Source organism: Podarcis liolepis (genome assembly GCF_965112155.1).
Source record: "Podarcis liolepis genome assembly, chromosome: 6".
NCBI lineage: Eukaryota > Metazoa > Chordata > Lepidosauria > Squamata > Lacertidae > Podarcis > Podarcis liolepis.
The window spans coordinates 92,266,696-92,288,218 of NC_139559.1; the positions used below are offsets into that span (position 1 = coordinate 92,266,696).

The 21,523-nt window shown below is 47.6% G+C and overlaps 2 protein-coding genes across 3 annotated transcripts in view; both read left to right on the top strand.

The window, feature by feature from the left end:
* TDRD5 (tudor domain containing 5) overlaps nt 1-21,523 on the top strand; it is a 147,806-nt gene that overhangs the window by 32,369 nt on the left and 93,914 nt on the right.
* The window catches only part of LOC310708572 (sterol O-acyltransferase 1-like), a 49,852-nt gene that overhangs the window by 25,803 nt on the left and 2,526 nt on the right, over nt 1-21,523 (top strand). For both annotated transcript variants that reach the window (XR_014527089.1, XM_083507149.1), the window contains exons 11-14: nt 3,459-3,556; nt 18,702-18,800; nt 19,701-19,836; nt 20,846-20,991. Coding sequence is in view for 1 of the 2 variants with exons in the window: in XM_083507149.1 (XP_083363275.1) it covers nt 3,459-3,556; nt 18,702-18,800; nt 19,701-19,836; nt 20,846-20,991 (479 nt within the window). In the remaining variant the exon portion in view is untranslated. The remainder of the gene's footprint in view (nt 1-3,458; nt 3,557-18,701; nt 18,801-19,700; nt 19,837-20,845; nt 20,992-21,523) is intronic.

Below are 21,523 nucleotides of genomic sequence, written 5' to 3' on the forward strand. Positions count from 1 at the left end.
CCCTTTGCTGCAGCCTATGTCACTCATTTATCATAATCATAACACAATAGTCTCTAATTTTTTCTGTTGCTCTTAGCTGAAAACCTAGTTGTGGATTCTTCATGCTGTAGTGTTTCTTCAAAAAATCCAAAAAGGGCTTCCATTCTTCAAAAAAGTAATCATCATTAAATTCTCTTATTATAGCTGTTAGCTTTGCTAATTCAACATAGGCCCATTACATTACACTGGTCAACAATTTTTTACTTTTTGAATGTTGTTTAGACTGATTTAGGGTATTTTTGCACTGCTGAATCAGGAAATGGCATCCGTTTCTCTCCATCAGGTCAGGTTTACTGTAAACTGAATGGTGGGCATTGATAAAGGTAAATACACGTAAAGTGCATGTTGCTTCACCATTTTTCAAACTTCAGGGCTTGAACTTCCATTTCTTGGAACTCCTGGAATGCTCAGCAGCAGGGAGGTCTCTCTTCAGAGTCCAACAGTAGTCAGCCATCATGACTGCATCCCAGCGACCCTGATACCTGGTCTCCATCTCTTTCATGTCCTGATGGAATCTCTCCCCCTGCTCGTCACTCACTGAACCCAGGTTCTCAGGAAACCGGTCCATATGTGAAAATAGGTAGTGCATCTTGTCGCTCATGTTGCAGCCCAGGTTTCTGAAAGCAGTCAGCATGTTGTTGCCAAGTTCTGCGTAGTTTCTGGCCTTACTGTTGCCAAGAAAGTTCTTCACTACCAGAACAAATGCCTTCCATGCTTCCAGTTCCACTTCGTTCATTGAGTTTCCGAACTCTGGATCTCTGATGAGCTGACGAATCTGAGGACCGTCAAAGATGCCAGCTTTCAACTTCTCCATGGTCAATCCTGGAAAAGCCTGGCACAAGTAAGTGAAGCAGTCACCATCCTTGTCCAGAGCCTTGGTGAACTGCTTGTTTAAGCCGAGCTTGATGTGCAGCGGTGGGAAGAGTATTCTGTCTCTGTCCACCAGAGGTTCGTTGATAACGTTCCTTTCTTTGCAAGGCACCAATTCCTCCCGCACAGGCCAGTCCTTCTTCGTGTAATGCTGAGCACGGTCCCTACTATCCCACATGCACAGAAAACATGGGTACTTGGTGAAGCCAGACTGTTGTCCCAACAAAAAGTTCACCATCTTCAGGTCAACACAAATAAACTACTTATGCTGATCATAACCAATTTTCTCCAGCACATACTTCACTGCTTCATAGTTCTCCTTCAGTGTACTCGAGTGAGCCAGGGGTATAGAGGCAAACTGGTTGCCGTTGTGTAGCAGAACACATTTCAGTGATCGCTTACTGCTGTCAATGAACAGTCTCCAATCTTTGGGTTCGTACTGTGGCACTCCAAGCTTGAGCAGAAGCTGCGCAATATCTGCACAGTACACCAAGTCCTTCTCTTCCGAGAAAAAACGGAGGTACTCTTGATGCCTGTTGCGGAAGAAGCTGATGCGAGCACTGTCAGAGAGGAGGTTTTTTCCCCTTCAATCTGGATGCCAACAGTTCGGCAGAGTCCTTTGACAAGCTGAGGTCGCGAACTAGATCATTCAACTCCTTTTGGGAAAATGGATGTGGAGCATCATCTTCAAGAACCACTTCTTCTTCTTCATGTCCTTCAACACTGGAGGCATCTTCGTCACTAATGTCAGGAAGTTCTCCGAAGATAGGCAGTGGAATTTCATCACAATGAGCTACAGGACGATGTGCTGATTGAAGATCACGATTAACTTAGTTTTGATCCCCCAACTTTAAGCTTTGCCGCACCAATTTATGGAAGATTTTGAGGTTTTATGACTTCAAACTGAACCCTTTCGACATAATTACCCAGAACTATCGGACCTGAATACTTCTTATCATTAAAATAATCATTTCCAATCAAAACAATTATTCGACATGGCATTTTACCCCCACCAACTTCTTCTAAAATGCTCCACACAAGCGTACATGTGAACAAAAACGTAAAAAAAGACATGTGACCATAGCTCAAAAACTTGACCTGATTGAGCAAAACCAATGTGATTTTTGGATTCAGCGCATCAGATTCGTCCTAAATCAACTGAAAAAACGCAGACAACAAATTTGTTGTTGACCAGTGTTATCTATTCCTCTTTAGTAAGGACTTCTTTATCTTTCCATTTCTGAGCATAAAGAATCCTAGCTGCTGTAGTTACATACATAAACAACTTAACCATCCTTTTTTGGGGATTTCTAACTATATAATCCCTAGCAGAAAGGCTCCAGTGTTTGTTACTTGTTTGTTTTTGGTAAACTCATTTTTTATCTTTTAAATTCCTCATGGAGTCCGTCCCCCCCCCCACGAGAGATGGGAAAGTCTGCTTGCTCAGTTCGTGGCCTGAAAACAGAAGCACAACATTATACGTCTTCTATTTATATACCGTATTTTTTGCTCTATAAGACTCACTTTTTCCATCCTAAAAAGTAAGGAGAAATGTGTGTGCGTCTTATGGAGTGAATGCAGGCTGCGCAGCTATCCCAGAAGCCAGAACAGCAAGAGGGATTGCTGCTTTCACTGCGCAGCGATCCCTCTTGCTGTTCTGGCTTCTGAGATTCAGAATATTTTTTTTCTTGTTTTCCTCCTCCAAAAACTAGGTGCGTCTTGTGGTCTAGTGCGTCTTATAGAGTGAAAAATATGGTATATAAAGGTTCAAGCTAACTAATACCTTAGCAAATATGACCAAAGCAACTAAAATACATAGCTTTACATTTACACATTAACAATCTTTAATGATCTTTATTGCTAAGCCCATTTCTTATCCTTGCTAGCTTATTTGCTGCCATTTGCCCCTCACAGAGCTTTTGCAGTACAGTATATGTGGCATATACGCGGGTGGCGCTGTGGGTAAAACCTCAGTGCCTAGGACTTGCTGATCGTAAAGTCGGTGGTTCGAATCCCTGCGGCCGGGTGAGCTCCCGTCGTTCGGTCCCAGCTCCTTCCAACCTAGCAGTTCGAAAGCACCCCTAAGTGCAAGTAGATAAATAGGTACTGCTTTATAGCGGGAAGGTAAACGGCGTTTCCGTGTGCGGCGCTGGTGCCGGCTCGCCAGCTGCAGCTTCGTCACGCTGGCCACGTGACCCAGAAGTGTCTTCGGACGGCGCCGGCTCCCGGCCTCTTAAGCGAGATGAGCTCACAACCCTAGAGTCGGACACGACTAGCCCATACGGGCAGGGGTACCTTTATATGTGGCATAAGATCAACAAACCTTTGCCCAACACTGTATTAGCAAATGGTCAAGAGCAAACATCCTCAGATTTTGTCCTAAGCAAGGTCAATCAATACTTTCATTGCTTCTATTTCAAGTGTTTGCTATTCTAGAGCCTTTATGGAAACTTGGGGAGCAATACAGAGGGGGGAGGGCAAGCCATTTCCCCCTCCACATGATTGAAATAAATTTGCCTGAAATACATGTTTTCTTCATTGCTCCACAGATTTATTGTCGACATTAATCTTATTTTTTTTACTCCTTCACTGCTGGCTGAATGCTTTTGCTGAGATGCTGCGCTTTGCTGACAGAATGTTCTACAAGGTAATTGATGTGCAAGGCTCATGATATCTCTCTCTCTCACTCACACATGCACAAAACACAACACGCAAAGAAGTATTTGCTATCAGTTTTAGAGTGTACCTTGGTTCATGGAACCCTCCATTTGCTAGAAATGTCGAGAGAGAGAGAGAGAGAGAGTGTCATTTTGCCATTGATGAGGTTTCTCCTGCCTAGAGAGGCCGATCAGATACCATCAGTTTTCTGGACAACCTGTTAATACATTCCTTTACCTCTGGTTAAAAAGGGAGCCTGTGCCTTTTTTCTGTTGACATTCCTGATTCAAAAGCAGTTGTTGCTATGTGTTGTGTTACTGGGCTTTTTGGATAGAATTTTAACCTTGCTGTGACTTTTAAACAAATGTAAATAGTTTTGGGTATGGCGTCATGGAAGAAAAGTATGTCCACTCTATAAATTATTTAGCAGAACTCACCTGCAGCCTTCCTTTAGTGTTGGCATATACTGGCGCCTTTATTTTATTTTTGTATATAATTCCCCCCCCACACAAAATTATAAACAAAACAAATAAACAAATAAACATGGATCATAATCTTATTAAAATTACACTTATTAACATTGTTAATTGTTTTAAAATTAAACATATTGATTCATCACTTAACTTATATGAAATCCTAAGCCAATTAAATATCTGCAAGCTATTTCTAATGAATTTAATTTTATATATTTAACTAAATAATCATTAAATTTTGTCCATTCTTCCTGATACACCTCCTCTGTCTGGTCACGGACTCTTCCAGTTAGGTCGGCTAGCTCCGAAAACTCCTCATCTGCCATTCTTCCATCGTAGGTAATTCTTGCGTTTTCACTTTTTCACTAATAAAATTCGAGTGGCAGTTGTGGCATTCAAAAATAATTTATTATTCCAAGAAGAAAGGCCTCTGGTTTCTTTATAAATGTATATTTCAACCTTTTTTTCCAATTCATTATAAACCTTTTCCCAGAAGTCTTTCACCTTGGGGCAGGTCCACCACATGTGATAAAAAGTTCCTTCTTTTTCTTTACATTTCCAACATAAATTATCACTATTATGATATATCTTTGCTAATTTAACAGGGGTCAAATACCATCTACACATCATTTTCATTATATTCTCCTTTAACATTGTACATGCAGTGAACTTAACCCCTTTCTTCCACAATCTTTCCCAATCCTCAAACATTATGTTATGTCCTACATCTCTTGCCCAATCTATCTATCATGACAAAGTGGTAAGGACCTAAGAGAAGCAGAAGACATCAAGAAGAGGTGGCAAGAATACACAGGAATTATACCAGAAAGATATGGATGTCTCGTACACCCCAGATAGTGTGGTTGCTGACCTTGAGCAAGACATCCTGGAGAGTGAAGTCAAATGGGCCTTAGAAAGCACTGCAAATAACAAGGCCAGTGGAAGTGATGGTATTCCAGCTGAACTACCGTATTTTTCGTCCCATAGGACGCTCCGCCCATAGGACACACCTAGTTTTTTTGGGGGGGAATAAAGGGAAATTTTTTTCCTTTATTTCCCCCCCAAAACCAGGTCGGGGAAACCGAACCAGGTCGAGGAACAGCGGGATGGCGGCGCTGCGCCTCCCTGCTGTCCCCCGAGCTTGTGGGCCGATGTCTGTCCGGCGCGCGGGGCGCTCTGCTTCAGCGCGCCCTGCCCGCCGGGCGGCAGGCTGCTATCCCCACGCTGCGGATGTCTGCCCGGCGCGAGGGGCGCTCTGCTTCAGGGCGCCCGTCACGCCAGGCGGCAGGCTGCTATCCGCAGCCTAGACAGCCCTGCGGGAACTCCTGCAGGGCTGTCTAGGCTGCGGGTGTGTTCCCAAAGCACTGGGCGCTCCAGGAAGCAGGCTGCTATCCGCAGCCTAGACATCCCTGTGGGACCTCCTGCAGGGCTGCCTAGGCTGCGGATGTGTTCCCGAAGCGCCAGGCACTCTGCTTTCAGGGTCCCCGACGCTCCGGGAAGCAGGCTGCTATCCGCAGCCTAGACATCCCTGCGGGAACTCCCGCAGGGTTGCCTAGGCTGCGGATGTGTTCCCGAAGCACCGGGCACTCTGCTTTCAGCGCGCCCAGTGCTCCGGGAAGCAGGCTGCTATCTGCAGCCTAGACAGCCCTGCGGGAACTCCCGCAGGGCTGCCTAGGCTGCGGGTGTCTTCCTGAAGCCTGGAGAGCAAGAGGGGTCGGTGCGCACCGACCCCTCTCGCTCTCCAAGCTTCAGCGAAAGCCTGCATTCGCCCCTTGGGCGCACCCAGATTTCTCCTTCATTTTTGGAGGGGAAAAAGTGTCCTATAGGGTGAAAAATACGGTATTTAAAATTTTAAAAGATGATGCTGTTAAGGTGCTACACTCAATATGCCAGCAAGTTTGGAAAACTCAGCAGTGGCCAGAGGATTGGAGAAGATCAGTCTACATCACAATCCCAAAGAAGGGCAGTGCCAAAGAATGCTCCAACTACCGCACAATTGCACTCATTTCACACGCTAGCAAGGTTATGCTTAAAATTCTACAAGGAAGGCTCAAGCAGTATGTGGACTGAGAACTCCCAGAAGTGCAAGCTGGATTTAGAAGAGGCAGAGGAACCAGAGACCAAATTGCAAACATGCGCTGGATTATGGAGAAAGCTAGAGAGTTCCAGAAAGACATCTACTTCTGCTTCACTGACTATGCAAAAGCCTTTGACTGTGTTGACCACAGCAAACTATGGCAAGTTCTTAAAGAAATGGGAGTGCCTGATCACCTCATCTGTCTCCTGAAAAATCTCTATGTGGGACAAGAAGCTACAGTTAGAACTGGATATGGAACAACTGATTGGTTCAAAATTAGGAAAGGAATACGACAAGGCTGTATATTGTCTCCCTGCTTATTTAACTTATATGCAGAATTCATCATGCGAAAGGCTGGGCTGGATGAATCCCTAGCCGGAATTAAGATTGGCGGAAGAAATATCAACAACCTCAGATATGCAGATGACACAACCTTGATGACAGAAAGTGAGGAGGAATTAAAGAACCTTTTAATAAGGGTAAAAGAGGAGAGCGCAATATATGGTCTGAAGCTCAGCATCAAAAAAATGAAGATCATGGCCACTGGTCCCATCACCTCCTGGCAAATAGAAGGGGAAGAAATGGAGGCAGTGAGAGATTTTACTTTCTTGGCCTCCATGTTCACTGCAGATGGTGACAGCAGCACGAAATTAAAAGACGCCTGCTTCTTGGGAGAAAAGCAATGACAAACCTAGACAGCATCTTAAAAAGTAGAGACATCACCTTGCCAACAAAGGTCCGTATAGTAAAAGCTATGGTTTTCCCAGTAGTGATGTATGGAAGTGAAACCTGGACCATAAAGAAGGCTGATCGCCAAAGTATTGATGCTTTTGAATTATGGTGCTCGGAAGAGACTCTTGAGAGTCCCGTGGACTGCAAGAAGATCCAACCTATCCATTCTGAAGGAAATCAGCCCTGAGTGCTCACTGGAAGGACAGATCCTGAAGCTGAGACTCCAATACTCTGGCCACCTCACGAGAAGAGAAGACTCCCTGGAAAAGACCCTGATGTTGGGAAAGATGGAGGGCACAAGGAGAAGGGGACGACAGAGGATGATATGGTTGGATAGTGTTATTGAAGCTACCAACATGCGGGAGGCAGTGAAAGACAGAAGTGCCTGGCGTGCTCTGGTCCATGGGGTCACGAAGAGTCGGACACGACTAAACGACTAAACAACAACATCCCTTTGACTCTGCTGAGTCTTGACTTCCCTCTCTCCTGGTAGCTGGTATATACATCACATTCTTATCGCGTATATTATTCTTGTATCTCTGCTATTTTACATTGAAGGTATTATTCCAGTATTTTAGACAGATTTTTAACTTTTCACTCAAAAATGGTGCCAAACGGTTCCAGCAACTCCATCTCCAACTTGGATTTTTCAGAAGCAAAACCATTTTTCTTATCTAGTTTATACAATTCATTAATCTGGAGGTAGTGTAGCCAATTTAACTTATCTTTAACTTGATCAAATGGTTTTAGTTTGTATCCTTCATTATCCTCCAATAATAAATCTGAGTATCTCAACCATTTCCGTGTTTAACTTTTTCTTTTCTTTCTTTTTTAAAGATATTTATTGAAATTTTCAAGATGTTACAAAAAAGATAAAAAAGAAACAGAAGAAAATACAAAATAAAAGTAGTTGACAACGTAGAAAACGGGGAAAAACAAACCCCTTCCCACCATATGAGTAAAGATTCAAAATATAAAAAGTGACAAAAAGAAGGAAAAGAAAAAAAAGAAAAATACAAAAATGCATCACAAACCGTTAAAAACATTTAAAAACAAATTCATTATTTTCAGATCCTTAACTGTCATTGCCTTCTTTCTTAGACCTCCTCCTCCTCCCTTTCTTTGTATCCTAGTTGTTAATTATCCCAGCAAATCCTTTCCATGTTTCATAATATTCTGTCATTACATTACCCTAAACTGTTTTAATCTTATCTTTCTATAATAAAATAAAGCTTAAAGCTTAAAACTTAAATCTTATCCTTACCAACTTCTCTTAACCATAATATTCTTTCATAATTCTTTAAACATCTTTGCTAAAGCCAAGTAATTTCATTCCAACATTTTTCTAACATTCATCATTTTTATAAAGCAGTTCTAATGGTAAGAAAAGAGATACAAACAGATCCAGTCTTCATCCAACGTCCCTTCCTCCTGGTTCTGGGTTATGTCAGTCCTTATTATCCCGTCGATCTAGCCCATTAACCTGGCAACCTTATATCCGAGGCCCTCAAGTCTCTTCCATGTCCCTTCCGCGGCTCTTCTTCATATTTGTAACTGTATTTTCCCTTGTCTCCTGCTCGTGGTAACTCCAGCTTGACAATATTTTTAACCCTTCTCGACAGATCAGCCCCTTTTCCATGTTCAACACTGAATTCCATGTAGTATTTAAAAGCATGTTTCAAAGACCCTCCAAAATTAAGAGCCCCCACAGTCCCAAACATCTCACGGCCCATTGCCATATTTGAAAAGTCCAAACATCCCAGCATAGGGGGTCAATCCAGCCCCCCATTTCCAAGCCAAGCCAAACTTTTCCTTTCCAAATCTGGCTTTTTCTAAGTTCATTTGTCAAATCCGAAAAATCATATTCCTGTTGGGCCTGTTCTGTCAAGACACACTCCTGATTTTATTCTTGAGTAGGCTCCACATATTTTCCCACAGTCTGTTCAAAATTTCCCACTGCCTGTTCAAAATTTCTAGTTGAAGTTGCCATCCAATTCACCTCCTGATGTAATTGTTCCAGTAGGGCATTTGTTTTATAGAAAGCACACAACAAAGCTTCTGAATACATTGTCCTGCAAGGTCAGATGCCTGTTCCCACGGTTGTAATCTGTAACAGCTGCCGGCTCCCTGGAGTTAGTTACAGTTTCACAGACTCCCTCTAGGGGGAAAACTTCTATTTGTTCTTGCAACAAAGTTTCCCTTTTTAAGATACTTTGTCCATATATATTCCTTTAAAATGCAAAAGGGAACAGTGGAACCCCTATGTTTCTCTTCTTTTAGCTATCTGTCAAAAACACTTGTCTTTGGTCAATGAACTTCAAAACGTCAGTCCTGACACCCCGCTCCAGGATCAGGATGGAGGAAAGTTACCTTACTTCAAAGTCACTTTAAACAGTCCAAAAAGATCCCCCCCTTCTCCTGCTGTCGAAGGGGGTTCCACAATTTTAAATGGTGAAATCCAATCTTTTAAAAACGATTTTCTGAGCTCTAGTTTAAATTGTCTTTGCTTTATTCTGTTTACAAAAGAACAGAAGGCTGACTTCCTGTTTAGACCTTCCCATTCCGTACCAAATTAGAATACGTTTTTAAAATCCAATTCTTTCCTGCTCGCTAGTCCTTATTTGATGTCCAATTGTTCAAAATCTAAGTACTCACGGGTGCTTATTTTAAAGTCCAAATTGTCCCAGGAAAAAGGCAGCGCTCTCCGGCAATGGCTATGTGGCTTCGCTCCACGGAAATAGCAGTTGACTCACAGCACCACGCCACTCCCCCCTCTTCACTTCGGAGCCCGTTAGTGGGTTCCTTAGCGGGTTGGGGGGCGCTAAAGGTGCCCGCCGAGTCCCATGGTCACAGGCTTCATCTGCCTGTGATTTTTAAAAGGGTCCCCGCTTCGCCATAGCAGAGAAGACCCGTTTCCCACGAAGCTAGTCCCCCCAGTTCAGAGGGAGTCCGCCATTGCCGGAGGCGCCACCCCGGAAGTCCATGTGTGTTTAACTTTTTCTGGGCCTTCGCCTCCATTGGTGAAAGCCATCTGGGCATCTTCCTTTCTAAAATATCTTTGTATTTTATCCAAACATTGTACAACGATCTATACATCATTTTCATTATATTTTCCTTTATACTGGCACCTTTAAACATCCGCAATAAAGTGTTGCTATATTCCTTTTGGCACCTGCTAAAAACATTTTGCCTATCCAGACATGTAGAAATTGAAATGTGTCTTAATATGTTTTAGCTTATCTGCTGATTTTATCTGATGTTTTAAACTTTTATTGGCAATTTTAATGCCTTATGTATAATGCTCAGAGGTTCTATTTGTAGTCAAGCAGTATATATATACATGTTGTTAAATAAATGAATAATTCCAAGGGATCATACAAATGTGTGTTCTGATCCTGCTGCTGCTTCCACTTGGGGCCATTAATGATTAGTTTGAGCAGTTTAGAGGACAATGATAGAAAAGGCCTCTGAATTTCAACTACCTTCTATGTTTCTTTTTTCTGAATGTGGTTTGCAGGTTACCCCCTCCCCACATTGAATTAGTGTTCATGTAGAGAAAATGTCACATTTGATTTAGCTCTGATCATTTTGGATCTGAGCCTTGGAGACCTAGTGCAGCTACAAATACTGGGACACCAGTGACTTATTCTCCGGGTGGCTGTTTAGGAAGGAGGAGGTTAGGATTTAATGCCTGCAAATGAGCTCTTGGGGAATTTCAGTTATACATTGCAACAATACACCAGATGTTCATAGAGATTGTGTTGCCAATTGCTCTGTCACGGCTAAAAATTGGCCAATGTTTCTTTAATGCTTAAAAAAGCTGGGTCAGCATGAGTCAGCGGCCTGCACCGAGTTGTATATAGAGAGTGAGAAATGTTCGTTTGGTGTTGGGTTGGTTGGTTGGTTAGTGAAAGCTGGTAGTGTTGATGGGTGTACAGTTGGTCAGTCGCTTACTGTCTGTAAGCTGTTTGATTAAAGCAGGGTATAGTGTTAAGTTCACACAGGATGGTTTTCTGATAAAGAATGGAACTCAGGTATGTGGCCACACAAAGATGGAAAATGGGTTATATGTAATGCAGGACAAGCCTGTTAAAGCAGCCCAGGTGGTTCAGGATAATTTGCCAGTTCATAAGGGGTGTGTACATGAACTGCACTGGAAACTGGGTCACACAAATTTCCGTGTGCTTTCAGAGATGCAAAAGGTGTGCAAGAACCTAAGAGTAAATAACTGTAACTGTTTCCTAGATTGCAATGTATGCTTCTAAAAGTGACAGAGTATCTAAAGAGGTTTTAGAACCTGTCCATTGTGACGTGATAGGTCCTTTTCCACAGAAGACTGAAGGGTTTATAAAAGGAAAACCCTTGCATCTGGGGAACCACGTTTTCGAGCCAGATTAGTAGCCAGAGGGTTCACTCAGATTAAAGGGGAGAGTTATGATGAAGTGTTTTCTCCCACTGTAAAGAGTGAAACTTTTCGTTTAATGCTTTCCATTGCTGCTGTAAGACAACTAGCAGTGCACCATTTTGATGTTGATGCTGCATATCTGCATGCAAATTTAGACCATGAAGTGTTAATGAGACAACCCCCTGGGTTTGAAGAGGGGAATGGTGCAGTCTGGTGTTTGAAAAAGGCTGTCTATGGTCTCAAACAAAGTGGAAGGTGTTGGAACCAGTGTTTAAATGAAGCCCTTGTAAAACTTGGTTTTAAAAGGAGTGTGGCTGATCCATGCCTGTACACCAGGGGGGACAGGCAACAAATATCTAATGCTCTTAGTCTTTGTTAATGATTTGCTTGTAGCAGGGAGTTCCACAGATGAAATCCAGAAGCTCACACGTCAACTGGAAAAGAGGTTTAAGCTTAAAGCCTTAGGGCCTGTAAGCAATTACTTGGGAGTAGAAGTAAGGCAGGAAGCTGATGGAAGCTTTCTATTGAGCCAGTGTGCTGGTCCCGGGGGTAAGGTACCGTGAGTGTAGCAGAGTCCACACGAAGAGGGGCGAGGTCCGATGCAGAGAGCCGGGCGGGGAACAGGAACGCTGGAACAGAAGGCGGAGCAGGTAACAGGAACGCCGGATGGTCGGGAACAGGAGGCCGAGCAGGGAACAGGAGTACTGGATAGTCAGGAACAGGGAGCCGAGCAGGGATCAAGAACACAGGAAGGTCCGTAGCCAACAACGACGTTGCTCCCGCAACCTGGGGCCGGCCTGACTGGGCTTTTATCCTCTTCTAAGGTCAGGGGCGGTCCCGACCCCCAGGAACCCCGCCTCCTCTGGCCTTAAGGCGAGCACTCCTCCTGGGGGCAACCAGTTCCCTTCGCCTCTCTGCCCTAAGCCTCTGCAGATCAGGAGAGGCCGAAGGGTTACTGGGCCCTGGAGGAGGCTCACCTGTGGCCACTGAGTCATCCAGCACCTCTGGGGCCAGAATGGTTTCACCTGGTGCCTGCTCTTGAGTTTCCTCAGCATCTAGGCCTTGCCCCAGTTCAGCCGGCCCTGGAGGCGGGGACTCCTGTGCCGGCTGGGATTCCTCCGGATCGCTCTCAGACTCGGAATCCCAGGCCATCACACCATCCCCCCTCCCAGGCCCCCCCCTCACTTGAGGGTCCGGACCCGGCTTGCTGGGGTACGCCGCATGAAACTCTCGGATGCAGGCAGGCGCGTGGACGTTGGCCGCTGGTTCCCAGGAGCGGTCCTCTGGCCCATACCCCTTCCAGTCAATGAGATACTGCAGCCTTCCCCTGCGGTATCGGGAGTCCAGAATGCGTTCCACCTCGTACTCAGGCTCTCCCTGCACCAAAACTGGCTGCGGTCGGGGACGGTTCGGGTGGAACTCGTCGGGTGGGGCCACCGGACTCAGAAGGGACCTGTGGAATACCGGGTGAACCTTCAGGTGTGCTGGCAACCGGAGACGGAAAGCCACAGGCGAGACCTGGTTCACGATAGGGAACGGGCCGGTGAACCGGGCGTCCAGCTTCCGCGAAGGTCGAGAAGGGTGGAGGTGGCGAGTGGAAAGCCACACCAGGTCACCGACGTGAAGTTCCGGCCCCACCTGGCGGTGGCGGTCGGCCTGGACCTTGTACGCCTCCTTGGCCTGGCGCAGCTGCTCCATCAACAGCTGTTGCTGGGACTGGAGCTCCTGAAGCCACTCTGTCACCGCAGGGACCGCAGATGCCGGAAACAACCGTGGATGAAAACCATAACTGGCTTGGAACGGGGTCTGCTGGGTGGACGCATTCACCGCGTTGTTATAAGCGAACTCCGCCAATGCTAGGTGGTCGACCCAGTCGTCCTGCTGGTAGCTGCAGTAACACCGGAGGTACTGTTCCAGCACCGCGTTCGCCCGTTCCGTCTGGCCATCAGTCTGTGGGTGGTAAGCAGATGAGAGACAGACCTCTGTCCCGAGGGCCTGGTGCAAAGCACGCCAAAACCGGGACGTGAACTGAACGCCACGGTCGGACACTACACGCTCAGGTAGGCCATGCAGGCGGAAGACATGCTGGAGGTACAGCTGCGCGGTTTCCTTAGCTGAGGGTACGGATGGGCAGGGGGCACAGTGCACCATCTTTGTGAAGTGGTCGGAGAAAACTAGAAGGCAGGTGCAGCCACGAGACGGGGGTAACTCCACTACAAAGTCCAAAGAAACTGTGTGCCAAGGACGTGGTGGAACCGGCAACGGCTGAAGAAGGCCGGGGGGTCGCCCGGTAGGCCCCTTGGGCCGCCTGCAGACGTCACAACCAGCGACGTAGCGAGCCACGTCGGCCTTCAAACGGGGCCACCAAAACTCACGGCTTACCAGATGGGTGGTCCGATACCGCCCAAAGTGCCCCGCCGCTGGCGCGTCATGGGTCATCCGGAGAATCTCAGCCCGCAGCGGCCCTGATGGGATGTACAGGCGCCCATGGTGCAGCAGAAGACCCTGATGCGAGACCAGCCCTGGATACTGAGGGCATGATCCTTCGGCCAGTTCCCGGAGTCGTTCCTGGGCCCAAGCGTCGACCCGCTGCTGTTCCCGCACACGAGCCTGCAGTGGCTCAACCTCCTGGGTGGCCAGGAATGCAGCTGGTGGTAGGATCGTGGTGGGTGCTGCTTGCTGAACCGTGTCTACGTTGTCTTCGGGTTTCCGGGACAGGGCATCCGCCTTCTGGTTTTGGGAGCTAGGGATGTAGCGGATCTGGAACTGGAACCGGGAAAAGAACAACGCCCACCGGATCTGCCTTTGGTTCAGCTTGCGGGTGGTCTGGAGGTATTCCAGGTTCCGGTGGTCGGTTCTCACCTCCACCGGGTGTCGTGCTCCTTCAAGATGATGGCGCCAAACCTCAAAGGCCACCTTGATGGCCAGTAGTTCCCGCTCCCACACGGTATAGTTACGCTCCGCTGGGAGGAGCTGGCGGGAATAGAAGGCGCAGGGTAAAAGTGGCGCTTCCGGTCCGTGCTGCTGAGACAAGACGGCACCGAGAGCCGTACTGGAGGCGTCAGTCTCTACCACAAAGGGTCGAGAAGGATCCGGATGTTGCAAGATTGGCGCTCTCTGGAAACAGGCCTTCAACCCTTGAAACGCCTCCTCCGCCTCCTTGTCCCAGGAAAACGGCGTCTTGGGGCGCAGTAGTCGGGTCAACGGGGTGGTGCGGTGAGCATAGTCCGCAATGAAAGTCCGGTAATAGTTGGCGAACCCCAGGAAACGCTGTAGGTCCTTGCGGTTCCGAGGTGCCGCCCATTCTCGAACCGCTGCCACCTTCCCAGGATCCATCTGCACCCCACCTGGTGAGAGTCGGTGACCCAGGAAGTCCACTGACCGCTGATGAAACTCGCACTTGCTGAGCTTTGCATACAGACGATGCTCGCGCAAGCGCTGCAGCACGGTCCGGACATGGCCTTCGTGGCACGCCGGGTCACGGGAGTAAACCAGAATGTCATCCAAGTACACCACCACGTACTTGTCTAGTAAGTCCTGGAACACGTGGTTGATGTACCGTTGGAACACAGCAGGCGCGTTGCACAAACCAAAGGGCATAACCAGGTATTCGAACTGTCCGTACCGGGTCCCAAATGCGGTCTTCCACTCATCCCCGGCACGGATCCGAATCAAATTGTAGGCACCCCGGAGGTCTAGCTTGGTGAACACCTGCGCCCCTTGCACCCGCTCCAGTAACTCCGAAATAAGGGGCAAGGGGTACCGGTCCGGGATGGTAATTTTGTTCAGGGCCCGGTAATCATGGCAAAGGCGGAGCTCCCCACATTTCTTTTTAACAAAGAGCACTGGCGCAGCAGTGGGCGAGGTAGAAGGCCTAATGAACCCACGCTCCAGGTTCTTGCGCAAGAAGTCCTGTAAAGCCTCGCGCTCTGGCTCTGTTAACGAGTATAAGCGACTCACCGGTAGAGGCGCTCCGGGCTGGAGGTCTATGCCACAGTCAAAGGATCGATGCGGCGGCAGCTGGTCTGCCCCCCGTTCCTCAAACACGTCGTGATATTCCCGGTATTCAGCGGGGAGCGTTGCAGCAACCTCCTCAGTGGGCGCAGCTGCTAGCATCTCAGTCTCAGCAGGAGAACTGGGGTCTGGGAAGTGTACAGTCCGTTTGACCCAGTTGATCCGCACATTGTGAGCCTCCAGCCAGTCCATCCCAAGCACCAGGGGGAACCGGGGCATGGAGGCAATATCCAGAGTTCGCATCTCACGGTGCTGCTGGAGGCACAGGACCAGGGGCTGGGTCTCCTGAGTGACGGCACCCGAACGCAGGGGCCGTCCGTCGATTGCCTCCACCTGCACCGGTTCTGGCTTGTTCTGAAGTGGCACCCGATGCTGGGCAGCAAAAGCAGCGTCCATATAAGAGCGGGTTGCGCCCGAATCCACCAGCGCATGGGTAAGAATCCATGGCCCTCCTGGAGGGTATAGATGTACCGGAACCATAAGGTGTTGTAATTCAATTGGTGTGGCCCCATTCTGTGCTGTTTGGGACCCCAGGTAGCCAGGACCATCAGCTACTGGGATTTGGTGGTTTCCCTGCGGCTGGCGTTTCTCAGGACAGGACCTTGCATAGTGTCCGCTTCCGCCACAATAGAGACATAGATTCCCCTCCCGACGCCGCGACTTCTCTGCGGGGGAGAGGCGTGGCCGCACTGCCCCAAGCTGCATAGGTTCCTCCAATGACTTAGCTGGGCCCGTGGGGCTGCTGGTAGACACTGGGGCCAAGAACTGGAGGTGCCGGCGGTCCCGAGCCTGACGCCGGTCCTCTAGCCGATCGTCAATCTGTAGACTCCATTGAATAAGAGTGTCTAGCGTGGTGGGGTGTTCCATTGTGGCCAGCTGGTCCAGTATCTCATCTGAAAGCCCCTCAAGATACTGGTCCCGGAGAGCCGAGTCGTTCCAGGTCAAGTCCTGTGCCAGCAGCCGGAATTCTGTGGTGTATGCGGCCACCGTGGTCTTGCCCTGCCTCAACCGCCGAATCGCCCGGTTGGCTTGACTCTCCTTCTGGGGGTTGCCGAACGTGGCCTCCAACAGATTGCAAAACCCCCCGTAGTCTGTCAGCAAGGGGGAGTCTTGCCTGAGCAACGGCAACGCCCACTTGGCCGCCTGGTCCTTTAACAAACTAATCAAAAAATGCACCTTGGTGCAGTCGTCAGGGAAATTCTGGGCGCGCCCCTGAATATACAGCTTGGCCTGGGCAAGGAACATGGGAAAACTGGCCGGGGCCCCATCAAATTTCTCAGGCAAAGCCACTGGGTACTTGCCAGAAGCCGGGGCGTCGGCCCCAGGAGCCGGTAGGGCGTCCAAACGCTGCTGCAGTGCCGTAACCGCGTTACTGAGCTGCTGCACGGTGTGCCTCAAAGCCTGGTTCTCCTGGGCTATTGCCAACAGTGTAGCCGCTTGGTCGGCCATGGCCTCTGACTCTTCCCGAACGCACCCCTACGAAGGGGGAGTGCGGGTGTGGCGGGAGCAAACTGTGCTGGTCCCGGGGGTAAGGTACCGTGAGTGTAGCAGAGTCCACACGAAGAGGGGCGAGGTCCGATGCAGAGAGCCGGGCGGGGAACAGGAACGCTGGAACAGAAGGCGGAGCAGGTAACAGGAACGCCGGATGGTCGGGAACAGGAGGCCGAGCAGGGAACAGGAGTACTGGATAGTCAGGAACAGGGAGCCGAGCAGGGATCAAGAACACAGGAAGGTCCGTAGCCAACAACGACGTTGCTCCCGCAACCTGGGGCCGGCCTGACTGGGCTTTTATCCTCTTCTAAGGTCAGGGGCGGTCCCGACCCCCAGGAACCCCGCCTCCTCTGGCCTTAAGGCGAGCACTCCTCCTGGGGGCAACCAGTTCCCTTCGCCTCTCTGCCCTAAGCCTCTGCAGATCAGGAGAGGCCGAAGGGTTACTGGGCCCTGGAGGAGGCTCACCTGTGGCCACTGAGTCATCCAGCACCTCTGGGGCCAGAATGGTTTCACCTGGTGCCTGCTCTTGAGTTTCCTCAGCATCTAGGCCTTGCCCCAGTTCAGCCGGCCCTGGAGGCGGGGACTCCTGTGCCGGCTGGGATTCCTCCGGATCGCTCTCAGACTCGGAATCCCAGGCCATCACAGCCAGAAAGAGAAAATTCTTCATTTGATAGAGCAGTTTGGCATGGAAAACTGCAAGCCAGTTCAGACTCCCATGACACCAGATTTCCCAAAGACAGTGTGTGATGATGAATTTGATCAGCCTGAGTTGTATCACTCAAAAATAGGATCACTGCTGTATTTAAGCCAGTGGTCAAGGCCAGACATTGCATGTGCTACAAATGTTCTGAGCCAACATGTATCTAAACCCAGTACTGCCGATTGGTGTGCTTTGAAAAGTCTTATCAGACATCTAAAGGGGACATTAAATGTATGTTTGAAGATATCTAGTACACAAGACGAAAAGCTAGAAGTATCTGTTGATGTGGACTGGGGAAGCTGTGTAACTATTAGAAAATCTACAAGTGGAATGGTTATGATGTTTGCCAATTCCATAATTGGATGGAGGTCAAAGAAACAAGGATTTGTTGCGACCTCATCCTGTGAGGCAGAATATGGGAGCCTGTCGTTGGCATGCAATGAAATCATGTGGTTTATACAGATACTAAAAGATCTAGATTGTAAAGTAGATTTGCCTATCCAAGTGTATGAAGATAGCCAATCGTGCATTGCATTAGCAGGCTCAGAAATAATGAAATCCACATCAAAACATATTGTTATCCGTCATGGAAATGTTAGAGATTGTGTACAGAATGTGTTAATCAAACTGAAGTATTGTCAATCACAACATAATATTGCTGATTTATTTACCAAGCCTTTGCCAGCAACATGTCATAATGAATTGATGACAAAACTGGGTTTATGTATATAATGTATGTATGTATTGTTTCTGTTGGGGTTTTTTGCATTTAAGAAACAGAAGGGGTGTCACGGCTAAAAATTGGCCGCTGTTTCTTTAATGCTTAAAAAAAGCTGGGTCAGCATGAGTCAGCGGCCTGCACCGAGTTGTATATAGAGAGTGAGAAATGTTAGTTTGGTGTTGGGTTGGTTTTGTTGGTTAGTTAGTTAGTTAGTTAGTGAAAGCTGGTAGTGTTGATGTGTGTACAGTTGGTCAGTCGCTTTTGCAGAAAGACTTTTAAGAATAAAAACAGAAAGCACTCTGCAAGGATACTTTTCTCGTGGACTCTTTTATGCCGACAAGGGTCTGAGGACCAGGCTGAGGCAACAAAGGGAGGTCAGAACCTTGTTTTGCTTTTTACAAACACTGACATGCTCTAGAACACTTGAGTAGCAGGAATGCACTTGGCCACTTTGACCCTGCAGTTTTAAACACTGACTCTAAGGTCTCTGCTCTTTTTACTTCCCTGATCCTCTCTTGCAGGACTGGTGGAATTCTACATCTTATGCAAGGTTTTTCCGAACCTGGAATGTGGTGGTGCATGACTGGCTGTATTACTATGCATACAAAGATTTCCTTTGGGTAAGCAACCATCGTTTAACACATCCCCTTGCTTTCTAATAGAAAGCCATTTTTTAAATGGAATGGCAGAGATCTTTACATTTCCCCCACAAAATGATTTTATTAAAGTTCTAATGTAAAGGTGAATTACACAACATGTAAAATACCTAGTCACTTTACCCATACAGAGATCTGACAGAAGATGGAAAGAGAGAAGCTTGTACTTATGCAGTCTGGTTTATATCCAGTACAGTGGTGCCTCGCAAGACGAAAAGAATCCGTTCTGTGATTCTCTTCGTCTAGTGGTTTTTTCGTCTTGCGAAGCAAGCCCATTGACGGATTAGCGCTATTAGCGGCTTTTAGCGGCTTATCTGCTGATAGGATCAGCTGATAAGCGGCTTAGCGGCTTAGAAAAGGGGGGGAGGGGAAAAAAACAGCAGGAACTCGCAAGACATTGTCGTCTTGCGAAGCAAGGCCATAGAAAATTCGTTTTGCGAAGCACCTCCAAAACGGAAAACTCTTTCGTCTAGCGAGTTTTCCGTCTTGTGAGGCATTCGTCTTGCGGGGCACCACTGTATTTGGGAAGTCACTTTTTTTTTTACCAGTCTACCACCAATTTCACCGCTCTATGCCATATCCCACACTGTTCCAGCTCTCACGTTAAGTGTTTGTGGGGCTCCATTGAGTAGGAGGGATCAGCAAAAATGAGCTGCCTGCCTTGTACAAGTAGAAGTCCTTTTGACAGAGCAAGGCCACCACTGGAGACAACCCTCCCTGTGCAATAAATGTGAATGGGCAATTTAAGGGTGGTTATCACAAGCTGTTTGCTGTTGTTTTTGAAAATTGGATCTCCTCTGATACATTCACCTATCAGAGAGTCACCCTTCCCCTTGTTTGTCTGTGTCTCTCTCTCACCACAAGTTATTTGGGAAGAAATTCAAAGCAGCCGCTATGCTGTCAGTCTTCACTCTTTCCGCCGTTGTGCATGAATACATCCTGGCGATGACCTTTGGTTTCTTCTATCCAGTATTGTTCTTCTTCTACATGGGTTTTGGAAGTAAGTACCAAATATATCGGGATGCGGGTGGCGCTGTGGTCTAAATCACACAGCCTAGGGCTTGCTGATCAGAAGGTTGGCAGTTCGCATCCCCGCGACAGGGTGAGCTCCCATTGCTCGGTCCTTGCTCCTGCCAACCTAGCTGTTCAAAAGCACATCAAACTGTAAGTAGATAAATAGGTAAGGTACCGCTCTGCCGGGAAGGTAAACGGCGTTTCTGTGTGCTGCTCTGGTTCGCCAGAAGCGGCTTAGTCAAGCTGACCACATGACCCGGAAGCTGTATGCTGGCTCCCTCGGCCTATAGAGCAGGATGAGCACGCAACCCCAGAGATGTCCGTGACTGGACCTAACGGTCAGGGGTCCCTTTAGTTTACCTTACCAAATATACCTCCCGGCAGCAGCAGTTTCTGTAAATTCTGAGGATTAGCTTTTAGTTGCCATCTGTACTTAATGTTCTAAGATGCAAGGGGCTTGTGTTGCAGCCTGCCTTACCATTTGCTCCCTCTAAACCTAGAAGCCTCTCCTGACCCTAGTTAAATCTCCATTTTCTGAGACTGATCATGGCCAGAGTAGGAGGGAGGACTTCCTTGGCTTGGCTGAGGAAGAAGTTCTGATAATGCTCCAGACTGTAATATGCGGCTTTCTCAAAGACTTCTGAGATGATCCTTGGAGGTCTTCAGCTTGCAACCTGAAAAGAGGTGCCCTTTCCCCCTGCTTGGCACTGGCAGTATCAACCATCTGTCATGGTGGACAAGTATTTCTCCTATCATATAGCCAACTTTGTTTCATATGAGTAGGTGGCCCACTGATTTTTCTGTGTGATTTAAAGGGAAAGCCCTGTCTCTTTTCCACTGAAACTCCAAAAAACCGCTGAGAGCCATTTATTTCTATGGAAAGAGGTACAACGTGTCATACTGATACCGACACTTTGCTAACTGGGGATCAAGGAAAGAATGCTGCTGGTGTCCTTAACAGGAATTTTGAGTGCATTTTAATTTTCTTCTGTCAGCGCTTTTCAACTTCATTCTCAGCGACCGTCGGAAAGGCCCCATTTGGACGGTGATCCTGTGGCTTACGCTTGGGCTTGGTATAACTATGATACATTACCTCTACAGCCTGGAATGGAATGCCCATAAGCACTGCCCTTTGAAAAATGTGAGTATACCACTTGTCATTGGAAATAAGAGGAACAGAGCTGAGCTGCTATTCTGGACTTCATTCAAGGCCTAAGATGTGAACGTAAAATTCGAAAACCAGATTTTTAGAAGGTTGCATTCTGCCCAGAATAGCTACTGTAGAGGTTTCTTTCTAACAAGAATAACAAGCAGCAGGGTCAGGAAAAAAAACCTTTGGAACTTCCTCCATGTCTTTTTATATGAATACTGTAAATTTCTGAGCTAGTTTCTGCCCTTCTGGAGAGGTGAAAGCCAAAGGTTCTTAGAGGATGGAAGGGGGCAGTAAAGAAGGGAGGGAGAGGAAGGTAATGGAAAAGTGAGAGGCCTTAGTGGAGCACAGCGGTTTCTTTATTCTACTTGCTGTGTTCTCTGATTCAGCTGCCACCTTTGTATCTCCTGGGTTCAAACAGAGAGAATTCACTACATCTTTGCCGCATTTAATATGCGGTGCCCACTATCTTTTCTTATTTAATATGCAGTGCCAGATCAGTCCACATGCATATGCATAACCC